This window comes from Mus caroli, chromosome 9 (assembly GCF_900094665.2).
Source record: "Mus caroli chromosome 9, CAROLI_EIJ_v1.1, whole genome shotgun sequence".
Classification (NCBI taxonomy): Eukaryota; Metazoa; Chordata; class Mammalia; order Rodentia; family Muridae; genus Mus; species Mus caroli.
The window spans coordinates 99,492,728-99,505,491 of record NC_034578.1 but is presented as its reverse complement, the minus strand read 5'-3'; the positions used below and the strand labels follow the sequence as shown (position 1 = coordinate 99,505,491).

Sequence of the window (12,764 nt, the reverse complement as noted above, 5' to 3'; positions counted from 1 at the left end):
CATAGTTTCAAAGACACTTGCAAAACGTTGAAGAAAAAGTAGTATTGCTAAGTTAATAAATGTAATAATATCATTTAAATAGGTATGTGTAACAAATATAAGAAACCATATTCACCTATGTATTTAAAAGGTTATACATTCAAAGTGGCAAAGAATACACTTAATCATAAATATGGGCAATTTTTTTTTCATTTTTAAGTCAATATCTTTTTAGGTATATAGTGACTTACTAGAAAACTATCCTGACTGGCAAAGCAGCCCTAGTCTGGGCAGAGATATCATTTCCATTTTCTTAACATTTTAACCTTCTCACATCCAGTGACTATTTAACTGGACGAACCCAGACTGTCTCCTGACTCTTTGCAGTCTTATGAGACCAAGCCAGTTGAATTACCCAGAGAATATGCTTCCCTTACCTTTTTGATAGCTGCAACCCAGTTTCTGCCAGAGGTTGCACAGTATTGGCAGTTAAGAAGCTATCCTCGGATGAGTTATTTCCCATGAGGTATCTACGATAGACTCCCTACAAGTAAATTTACATGGGACAATTAAAGTTCATTGACAACGATCCCCGGCTATCCAATTAGTCTCTCCAGTGTGTGATCCATATGTGGAACTAAATTCACGGACTCCACATGTCAGTCAGACCATGGAGACCAGGAACACACTTGCAGAGGACACTGCATGGCTCTGAGTTAGTCACAGTCATATCACATAGTTGTGACACTCTCATCCAGGCAGAAGTGTAACCAATGACTCAAACCAAACTTGAAAATGAGCTACTGCCCAAGACAAGGCAACCTGCAGGTCACAGCGTCTGTACTGATCACTGTTTCTCTTCACAGCGATCAAAATGGACTCAGACACCAACACCAAGGGGAAGGCCATGAGATGACTTTTCCTGTTCAATATCATGTTTGATTCCTAGTTTGAGTAAACCTGTCCTTTGAGCAGTGTGACCTGAATGGCAAGCAGCTCTTTCACAACTCTCCACTTCCGTGCTCCCAACCTAACACACCCAGTTTGATTGGCTTTGGAATCATCATGGGATCAGGCTTCTGGGTGTGTTCATGTGTACATTTCTAGAAAGATTTATCTGTGTTGGGAAGACCTGCCCTGGATGAATTCAGGTGTCACCATTCCCTGGGTGGCCCCTAGACTAAACAAAGGGAGAAGACTTTTCAGTCTTCAACAGAGGATTTTGGCTTGCTTTTCCTGCAGGCGCACTGTGGTCTTTCCCACCATGCGCTTCTCCCTACTCTCCTGCCACCATCACATCTTCTCTCACTGACCTTCTCTGTACAAGAGTCATAACTCATGTGATACTCAAATTTTCTCCCCACTGAAGTTTTTTGTTGTTGTTGTAAATTTACATGTTACTCATATCTGACGGGACCTTTGCAGAACAGAGTGGCCTACCCATTAGCCTGAACCGGAAGCCAGAGCTCACAGTACATCAGAAAGAAATGGTGAGACTTGCTTCAGATAATTACCTGTGATATTCCAGCCAATTTAAAAAATGAGAGGGCCATAAAGAAATTCCAGTTAGGGAGATTAGGATCAATTCCCCTGCGGTGGCAGTATATTGAAATCAGTTCTTCCATCAACGGTATTCCTAGAAAAACAGCACACAGCACTTAGTGAGAATGCCACAGAGAACACTTCAGAATGACACAATACAGCAAGAAGAAACAATGTGGCATGCAGTGCAAACGCAGTCAGTATTGAGCCTGTTCTAAATATTGATTCCCCAAGTAATAGTATATGCAAAATATTATGTATTGTCACAGATTATAAAAAGTGAGATGCTAAGTTCAGAAAACCAGTAAGATGAATTAGAAACATTTTTAAGGAACAAAAGCTTCATAAAACTGCAGGCAACTTATGTCTTTAGCTCTGGCAATAATAAAGAGGATTGCATATGACTGCTCTTCTGTACCTGTGTTCTCTGGAATGTGAGAGCCTCGGTTTATCATGGGCAGTGTCCTGGGCCAAAAGTAAAACAAGGAAAGATGGGCTAAGTCCAACAAGGGATGGCCGAAGGTCGAGAGCTCCCAGTCCAACACTGCTATAACCCGACACTGCAACAAGATGTACACGGACACATTGGATTCAAAACAAACTTAATAAGCAAGCAGACAGCACAGTATATTCACCCACATTTCCATCAAAATGCAACCAGACCTCAGTTTGTAGTCTTTGCCCATGGCGGTGCAACTCATTTATAGAAACCAACTGGCATCAACTGTCTAGAGCCAAGGCCTCTGGTGCTACTGCTGGCTGCCAATCCTCCTGCACTCTGCCCTGACATCTCTGCTAACAATCAGATGCAAACCCAGCTCTGACTTCTCAGTCTGGAGGAACTGTGGTAAAGAAAAGTTCTAATGATTAATTATATTTATATTTTAAGAATTAATATAGAAGAAAGTATTTGCACTGGTAATGAAAATAACTACATATATATATATATATATATATATATATATATATATATATATATTACCATTATAGCAGTAATACTTTAAAGTAAGTTATATAAAATAACCGGGAGAGAGCTAATCTCTTCACATTGTCTTCTGACCTACACACACACACTCACACAGACACACACACATATTCACACACACACACACAGACACACATGCATGCACAAACATTTACACACAGAGAGACACACAGAGACACAGACATACACATACACACACAGACACATGCATGAATGCATGCACACACACACAGACACACACAGAGAGACACACACATGCATACACACACAGAGAGACACACACATGCACGCACAAACACTCACACACACATATACACACACACAGACACACACACAAACACTCACACACACATATACACACACACAGACACACACACACACTCACACTGTGAGTCAGGGTACTCCAAGCCTCCATGCACCTTTGTTTTTCACTTCCTTGATTCTTTGGAAAACTTAGACATAGTATTGTAGAGTTATTGGTTATTGTAGACTCTGAGTCACACAGATCTAGATTCAGAACAGAGCCTGGGTCACAGGTAAGGAGAGGGCTGGGAAACATGGGTCACTGGTCAACTGCTTGCCAGGCTCTAGGTTCAGTCCACAGGCACTGGGAGAAAGGTCTTATTTGATTAAGATATGAAGTTATACTCACATGATAGTATGCTGCAAAAAATTGAAAACCTAAGTTCAAGGTTTAAAAACTAAATGTCCTATACTCAGGAAACGTTCCAACTCACATACATGCCTCCAATCTAAATATTTTAATTAAATAAATACTAAAGGAGACAGTTTTTGAAATAACAGATTGTGGTCATTGTACCTGCAGGGTAAAAAGTCACACAAAGTCATGCAGGAATCATGGAGCCCGAAGAAGGGGAAGTCAAATCTGTGAAAACTCAAAGGAGGTAGAAAGGGCTGCCAGATGCAGGGCTGGGCAGGCACTCACAGAAGGTGAGATGCAAGCAGAGGAAGGAAGCAGACAGGAAAGGCAAGGAGGGAGACTGGAGTACGGTGGGCATCTGCCGTGTACCGGCCCGGTCAGACCTATGTCAAGGGATGCAGAGGAGAGGCTCTCAGCACCTCTCTATATTACCTTTCCATACTTTTAAATGTAATTTCATTTATGTGTATGTGCGCTTTGCCTGCATATAAGCGTATCACACACATGCACTGCCTGAAGAAGCCAGAAGGGGGCACTGGATTCTCGGGTGCTGGAGAGCAGCCAGTGCTGTTAACTGCTGAGCCATCATCTCTCCACCCTGTTCACGTTAGTCCAGTCGGGGTCATTCCTTCTATGCCTAGTTGTACAGGTCGTTTGGGTGTTATGCTGGCACATAACGATTGCTCTCTTGCTGTTTGTCAGTCATCTCTTCTCTCCATCTCTGGTTTATGCTTGTTAGGAGAAATGTTTCTGAGCAACAGAGTTGCTCACAACTGAATGCTTGTTGACATGAATTCTGCCAGCCATGTTATTCCATGAAGCTGGCTCTTTCTTTAAAGGTTCATTTATTTATTTTATGTACATGGGTACACTGTCGTTCTCTTATGCACACCAGAAGACGGCATCAGAACCCATTACAGGTGGTTGTGAGCCACCATGTAGTTTCTGGGAACTGAACTCAGGACTTCTGGAAGAACAGTCAGTGCTCTTACCCCCTGAGCCATCTCTGCAGCCTGAAGCTGACATTTAAAGTAGTAGATTGAAGTCTTCTTCAACAAGAGAGACACACAGCAACCTCCAAGTCCTGCTTAAGTGATGACTATGTTACTGTTTAAGATTGGGACCAGCCCCAAAGGCAGAGTCCGGTGCCATAAACTCTGTAGGACTCATCTCCAGAAGCTTTAAGTGGGAGACAGACTGAGCTGTGGGGAAGAACAGAATGATCTGGGCTCCTTCAGGACACTGGGGGAGGTGGGGGGCATCTGTCTGCTTCTGGAGCCTCAGGTCAGACCTAGACAGTGTGTGTCACACACACACACACACACACACACACACACACAACTTGCAGTACCTCTTTGGGGTGGAAAACTATGTTGTCCAGCTTGAAGTCTCCGTGGACCAGGCACTCCTCACTGTCACTATCTGGCAAGTTCTTCATCAGCCACGTGGAGAGCTGGTCCATGGCAGGGATGCTCTGATGGGCTGAGGCCTGGTACTGCTTCGTCCAGGTGGACACCTGGGAAGGGACAGCGGTACAGACAGAACGTTCCGTAGTCCGTGACTCTAAGACCATTTCACCTGTGCCCAAGTCCACCTTACTCCAGAATGCTTAACAAAACAGTGCTCACATAAAACTCCCAGCAGCCTGAAACACTCCTATCAGCCAAAAACCCCAAACATTCAGGTTTCTGTTCCAGGTTGTGCCATTTTACCTATGTAGGTTTCTATTGGACAAGAAGTAAAAACGCTGGCATAGGTGTCAAGAATGGTCCTCACTCAGCCGGGCGTGGTGGTGCACGCCTTTAATCCCAGCACTTGGGAGGCAGAGGCAGGTGGATTTCTGAGTTCGAGGCCAGCCTGGTCTACAGAGTGAGTTCCAGGACAGCCAGGGCTATACAGAGAAACCCTGTCTTGAAAAACCAAGAACAAAACAAAACAACAAACAAACACCCCCCCCAAAAAAACTAAAAAAAACCCCAACCAAACAAACAAAAAGAATGGTCTTCACTCAGTAAGTACTCCATGGAAGACAGAATGCATACAAACAACCCCTCATACACACGTATACACACCACATGTAGTTTCTCACCCCTCTCTCTCATTGTTCTCTCTCTCTCTCTCTCTCTCTCTCTCTCTCTCTCTCACACACACACACACACACACGTACACACACCACAAGCAGACAATTTCTCCCTGAAAAGGGGGCAATGAAAGCTAGAAAGAGCTTTTTTCACTTAACATCCTTTCCCTCACCCACAGAGTATTTTAAAGATACCATTAAGAGTAAAGCAGACTTTATATTGCTCTTAGAATTAGAAGCAAACAAAATCCCCCTACACAGGTCTCCCTGGCTGGGATTTATATAATGTCTAGGAACTTACCTGTGTATTACCGGGTCAGTATAACCTTCATATTCCTCATCTGCAGAATGAGGTTAATACCTACGTCCTGTGAGCTCTGCAGAGATTTTTAAATGATGTAGTCTACAGCTCACTCAGCACTCAATAGCACACATCGAATACTCTACTCTCTCATATCTTCCCACCCACTCTCAAAGGGCCTACTTATAATAGAATGCAGCCCATGAGTGCCTAGTCTTACTTGCATTTGGTTGCAAGGGTCACCATCTCATTATCAATTCTCTATATCAGTCCCTTTCCACATCCAAGCACAGGCATGCATGCCTGTGCCCTGGACATACAGCTCTTGCAATAAGCACTGAACAATTCACTAATAGGTAGTAAACTCAGGGAAATAGACCATTCCCCAGCTTCATGTATATGAGACTCGTGAATGAGCATCTTAAAAACAGCCACAAGCTTCTTTAGGGCAGGAACCTATTTCTGATTTCTTGATATTTAAAAAAGTATCTTGAAAGCATTAAATTGATAAAAAGCTTAATAGATTTTTGCTAGCACAACCTAGAAAGGGAACACTGAGAAGAAAAATCTACTGGTAAACCAAGTGAAAAGCAGAAATGGAAGCTTTTACTAAACAAAAGTTATCTAAAAAATAAAGTTAGTGGGAGAGGAGATGGCTCAGTCAGTAAAGGGCTTGCTAGGCAAGCATGGGGACCTAAGCATGGTCCTCAGAACCCAGACAAAGAGAAAATAAGGAAGGATGGAAGACAAGAAGACAAAGAAAGCCAGCTAGGCATGGTGGTATATGCCTGGAGATCTAATACTGAGGAGTAGAGACAGGAAGAGCCTCAAGCTCACTGGCCAGTCAGACTGCCTAATCAGAATGCTTCAGGCCAATGAGGTGCCTTGCCTAAAAAATGAGGTGAATGGCTCCTGAATATGAAAGCTGAGGCTAATTCCTGGCCTTCATTCCACACCCATGTGCCATACTTGTGTACCTGCAGACACAGGTTTATCCACTCAAAATACACACACACACACACACACACACACACACACACACCAGCATTATTTCATGCTAAAAAGATATCTGAATACATTACCAAAGAAGATGTTAAGTGGCAAAATTTCAGACAGCCACATAACAAACATGGCTTGCTTTCACTAGTCATTCATAGTACGTTATTTCCGAGACCATGCAGTACATTCTGACGCAGACGGCTTACCTGCCTTTTGCAGTACCCGACTCCAGTACCGTATTTGTCCAGCTTCAGCGAGCGTACATCCAGAGAATGTAGCCATGCCAGGGTTTCTGCCACAGACACATATATAGCAGCACGTTCTGCTGAGCTAACTCCAGGAATGGAAAAATCACGAAATATCCGACCCTATCAAAGTGATCACAATGGCCAGTTTTTAAATAGCTGACAGACAAACTCAGCAAACTACAGAGCATGTTAGGCGTAGGCTTGTCTGTGAAATGTGTATGTGGATACATACCAAAGGCAAAAATTCAAGGACATGCTAGAAGCAGTTTAAACCTGAAGGTTTTAAACTGCTTGTAACCCACATCTTCAAATTAAAAACAATTTGAATTTGCTCTTAATGGTTTGTTCTTTCTATGTGGAAGGGTGCCTCCCCCCAATAACAACACACACACACACACACATCCCCATCTCCCTGTTTGGCTACAATTGTTGGTAGCTCTTTACTGCCACCTAGAGGGGTATTTAAGAACGAGTTAGCAATATACAAGCACCAACCAAGTAAGATTGTTACCTTACCTGCACATGTTCCATTACATAAAATTCCGTGCCGATGACCGAAGCATCGCTGCAGTATAGCAGGGGTTTGGCAACAGGAAACCCAATGGAAAACAAGGCTTTCTGGATCTTGAATTCTCTGTCAATCTAAATAGGATTATTAAAATCCAGAAACAGAAATTTAATAACTACATGTGGGCTAACCTTAACTAAGGCTATTGGCTACAACATGTGTCAATATGTAACCCAGAGCTGACAGTAAGATTCCCTTAACAGGAGCTTGTTCAGCCATTACAATTACAGAGTAGGCCATCTCTAAAGCATGATCATTTATTTAACTGGGGTAAAAGGATAGGCATTTGCATGAGGCAACTGTCTGGCTCTATTTCACAGGTTTTTGTTAAAGGGCATTTCTGTGTTCTCAGAAGTTCCCTGCTTGTTGGCGTCACCTCTCCCTTCGTAGTTCTCAGGAGGCTTAGGATTGAGTTCCTCCAGTCAGATACAGGAGCTGGGGAAGGCAGGCAGTGGTTGTGGGAAGGGGAAATCACCTATTCCTTTTGATCATCAAGAGAGCAGCAAACTTACAAGGAAGGAGCATGAAGACCCTTGTAGGTACATGGTCTGTTTTGGGAACCCAGATAACTGAAGGGAACCAGGTGCCCAGAAGTTGATCTTAAAGCTGGGGCTCAAGAAAGAGAAGAGGAAACCTTACATCCTTGGGTGGGACACGTGCAGACCCAGAAAGGTCCCAAGGCTGTGGCTTACAGCAGAGATGTAATATGGGTGAGCAAGGATGATTTGTGCATGTGGAAAGTGCCTGCCACACTGGGGCAGAGGTGACTGACCAGTTCCAGGGAGGGAGAAACATGTTGCTCAGCTTGAGTTCAAAGAGTAATGCAGTCATGGACCAGGGAAGAAATTAACCCAAAGTGGGAACCGTGCATAGCACTGAGGGCTATTGAAAGAGATGTGGCAGTAACTGAGAGCGGATGGCAGGGAGTGTGTGTGTGTGTGTGTGTGTGTGTGTCGGGGGAGGGAGGGACAAAAGGATTAGGGACAACAGCAAAGCAGGGACGCTCCTTTTTAAAACACAGCCTTGGGGAAAGCCAAGGAAGTTCAGACAAGGTGCTCCACATCCATGGAGCTGGACTTAGGCTGAGAGCACAATGTGTTCTGCAGTGTTCAAGTGGGACATAGTCAGGAGGAGACTCAAAGAGGACTGCTTCTGAGGTAGACATTTCTAGGCAGGGTGGGGGTCATGCTTTCAGTCATGCCATGTTGACATTAACAAAAGTTACCCAACTTCTTTTTTTGTAAGCATCTAAGTTACTTCATGTTGTCAGGAGTATGATGGAGCCAAGAAAATGAGCATCTGTGTTCCCCTGTTACTATGACATCAAACCCACCCACAGTGTTCTTTCCTGGTGAATGACTACAAAGCCCATGATGCCAGTATCACCCCTGTATGCAGAGAGTACTTAGTTCATTTGCAGGACTTGGACTTATGTCCCTTCCTGCTCTCTTGAGATAATTCCTGTTTTTGCAGCCAGGAAAATTTAGTTTAAAAATTGACTGGTAAATCATGTTTGTATGTATTCATGAGGTATGGCACAATAACTTGGTTTATGTATTTATTGGGTAGTGAACAACTCAGAATAATTAGAAAATTTAATTCGTTACAGACATCTTCTTTAATTTTCCCTGATGATTCTAAGCCTTAAAGCCTACTGTACAATGACACTCAGGTCTTTGTTTTTTTTTTTAACCCCTGAATGATTATAAGATGCCCAAGGTAAATACATTAAACTAACTCATCAAGTAAAGAGCATCATTATAGACAATGCTTTTGGCATGCAGACAGGCAACAAGGAAGCTCATTGGGATGGGAGTTTAAGCACATCTTTGGTCTTCAACTGCAGATCCTTTTTAAAACAAAAGGACGTGCAATCCAAGTGAATTTGTAATTCAAAGTGAACCATGCTTGCATTAGTCAGTAACTGTGTGAGGAGGCCTTCAAATGCAGATTAGATTGCTCTTGTGTTTTTCAGAGGCGGTTAGCTGCATTTCTGTGTCATACCTTGTGTGCTTTGGGAAGAAGAGAGCCGGGTGGTTTCTTCCTGAGAACATAGGCTTGAGATCCTTTCTGGAGAAAAAAGGTTGGGTTTGACTGTCCTGATCTAGGAAAAGAAAAAAAAAAAAAGATTTCACAGGTCAATTATAAACATGTCTCTTTCCTGAAATCCTACTGAAATCTCAGAAAACACAGGAATCCAAAATAAACATCTCAACACTGGGCTGACCACAGGGACCAGCCAGTAGCTCGGGCAGGCTGCCACTCGAAGCTCAGACAATCCCGTCTCCTGTGGATTGGATTTCCGATCATTCTTGTTTCCTTGGGTTCTTTGTTCTACAGTCTTCTCTTGCATAATTTCTTAAGCACTTCTAACTGCATATAAACGTCTAGTTATTCCTGAAGCCTTTTCTGCAAGTCTCTTCCTCATAGCCCAGGAGGCTTTCATTCCGACCGCTGGCACAAACCTCTGGCCACTCCTTTTCAAACTTCTTTGTAGCTTCCTTGTAACGCTTCAACTTCTTAACACTGGGCTGCTGTGGCTGGATTGCTAAACCACCATTTTATTTAGATCCTCTTTTCTTTTCTTCTCTTTTCTTTTCTCTTATTTCCTTTCCTTTTCCTCCCTTTCCTATTCTCCCTTTCTTCCTTCCTTTCAAAGATTTTACATATTATACACACACACACACATATATACATACATATATACATATATATATATATATATACACACACACACACACATATATATGTATATGAGGCTCTTATCTGCATGTACATCTGCATGCCAGAAGAGGGCATCGGATCCCATTACAGATGGTTGTGAGCCATCATGTAGTTGCTGGGAATGGAACTCAGGACCTCTGGAAGAGCAGTTGGTACTCCTAACCACTGAGCCATCTCTCCAGCCCCCACCCCCTAGATTCTTTTTCTAGGTAAGCCGTTCTGTCTTGTAGCTTCCAACACCTTCTCTGTCAATTGCTTTCAGACCTGTCTAGACCATTTCTCTGCCCCGAATCTATACCCAGGTGGTTACTCTAACACATTCACTCAACTGTCTAGAAACCATCCTGAAACTTCACAAAACAGAATTTATATATATATATTTTAAAATATTAGTAGCATTTCTTATCACTACAAGAAAATGACTGCCAGAAGTAATTTATGGGAGACAGAAAAACACCTTTTATTTCGCGCTGAGTTTCAGGGTTTATGGTCTATCTCATGGGAGAGCATGGCACAGTGGCTCAGTCTGTGGTGGCAGGAGATTGCAGTAAGTGCTTCTAACCTCTTGGCAAGTCAGGAAGCAGCATCCCGGCTGGAATCTGAACTGAAGGACATATGACCTTCAAGGCCTGGCCCCTGCAGCCCACTTCTGCGAGCTAGGTTACATGTCACAAAGGTTGTTGTCAGTGGTCTGGGTATTCCAGGTTTGGGGTATCTTTAAGAAGTCCACATCAGTGTCAAGACAGCGAGAAGTTTTATAGAAAGAGCTGATGTAGGGTCTCATTCAAGGACTCAGTGGGCTGCTTGAGCAAGGGTACGCCAAAGCAGCGCTTACTGTTTGGGGCTTTCTTTTGTGGGTCCAGCAGGAGGAGGGTTGGTTGCTAAGGGCATACTGAGAATGGTTCTCTGCTTTGATAGCCTTGGGCTACATTAGTTTTTACGGTGAATGTACTTTTCCATAGGGATTTTACTCATAAGCATGCCCAATCAAGTATAGGCATAAGTTGGCAAACACCAGTTTCCCTAAAAGTTCACTCAGAAGACACAATCTGTCTTTCTGTGTATACCCTCCAAACTAGTCCTGACTGGCTGGGCCTTTAGCATCTAGTTCCAGGATACTTTCCATATGTTCTGAGACACACATGAATGGACACAGCAAGCATAAAAATCAGTCATTCAGGGACTGCCACGGCAGGAACAACCTACTGCGTTATTTGGAGGGGAAGGTACATGTAGCTTGAGTCAGGTAGGGGTCCCAGGTGCAATGTCCATCATTAGAAAAATGGCACTTGGAGTGCCAAGTGGTGAAACTTTGCCTACATTTGCCTGCCTCAGTTTCACCAACTACTGAAGCTAGGGACCAAGAGTTCAAACGCAAAGGCCTGCAGGGACATTTCACACTCAAACCACGACACCCTGTATGGCTACCTCCATTTCAGTTCATGATGACCCCATGCTTAGTTAAGACAAATGAGAACAGCACTTATCTCTTCCCTTCCTATCTAGTCAATGACTCTTTCAAAGTCTACCCGGGCTGTGATCACCTCTCACCTATTTCCCTACTTCATTGGTACTCTGCAGCATACTGGGTTTGTTTCTACCTTTGCCCTCTTTTGGCGAACTCTCAACACAGCAAGCAGAATTTCTGTTCCAAACAATGATGACAAATTATTTCTTCTTCTACTCAAAAATCTCTGACCTTCCCTACTTCCACTAAAAGCAAAGGGCAAAGTCCTTCTGACAATCCAAAGGGGCCCCCTGGCCTTTTTACAGTGCTTATTCCACTCTGGTCTGTATTCCTCAACCTACAAGGCAGTTCCCAGCCCTGGCCTTCCATACAGTGGTCCCCGAGTCTAGAAAGCGTCCATGGCCTCATCCCCAACCCTTTCAGTCTTTGTTAAATGCTATCTTGTTAACACAACCTTCCTGCCTTGTCCTCAACAGTCTCTATCACCCCACAGCACACATAAACCTGCAAGTAATATTCAGAAATCATTCTTGTTTGTTGTCTGTCTTCTTCAATAGATGGAAACTGCAGAAGAGCAACCCCACTGCTGGGTATGTGTTAGGCACAAAGGCTAGATGACACATTTTGTTGTATTGAGCTAAATAATGCTTATATTGTTAATTATATTTTGTATTCCTAAAATGACTTACTATTTGAAAGCTAAAACAAATGTATAAGAGAAAAAGAGAATGTTTTCAAAACCTGGAAAGCACAGAATAGCTACAGCAAACCAATATCATATTCTATCTTGAAGAGATTAGTAGATCTGTGAAGAACTCTGGGTCTTGAATTTTACAGTTATCGTTTTCTTGAAGTTTATCTCCTTAAGCAACATGCTCTCTATTTATCTATGGTTTTATTTGTGCTGTGTACTGTGGCTGTTCTTTGCTACTTTGTGGGTTCTTTTTTATCTTCCATCCTTTCAACCCCCTAACACTCGGTAGGAGAGAAAGAAGGATAGAGGGGAAAGGGGGGCTGTTATCACTAGACTACTTCCTGCTTATCGGGGTGCTGAATTTCTTGGGGGCAAGTTTGACCTTCGCTGTCAGTACATGACTACTTAACAAACTGTGACCAACCCCCATAACCTCTCAGGGGTCTAGCATTTATATACCCTTTGATATACCCAAAAATCCCAAATCACACCTGGAATTAAAACGAAAAAACATT

At 43.1% G+C, this 12,764-nt stretch overlaps 1 protein-coding gene across 1 annotated transcript in view; it reads right to left on the bottom strand.

The window, feature by feature from the left end:
• Acad11 (acyl-CoA dehydrogenase family member 11) overlaps positions 1-12,764 on the bottom strand; it is a 58,490-nt gene that overhangs the window by 42,640 nt on the left and 3,086 nt on the right. The window contains exons 2-8 of the mRNA XM_021171802.2: positions 9,368-9,467; positions 7,312-7,437; positions 6,754-6,915; positions 4,519-4,683; positions 1,940-2,081; positions 1,494-1,615; positions 417-523 (exon numbers count right to left, since the gene is read on the bottom strand). Coding sequence (XP_021027461.1) covers positions 417-523; positions 1,494-1,615; positions 1,940-2,081; positions 4,519-4,683; positions 6,754-6,915; positions 7,312-7,437; positions 9,368-9,467 — 924 coding nt within the window. The remainder of the gene's footprint in view (positions 1-416; positions 524-1,493; positions 1,616-1,939; positions 2,082-4,518; positions 4,684-6,753; positions 6,916-7,311; positions 7,438-9,367; positions 9,468-12,764) is intronic.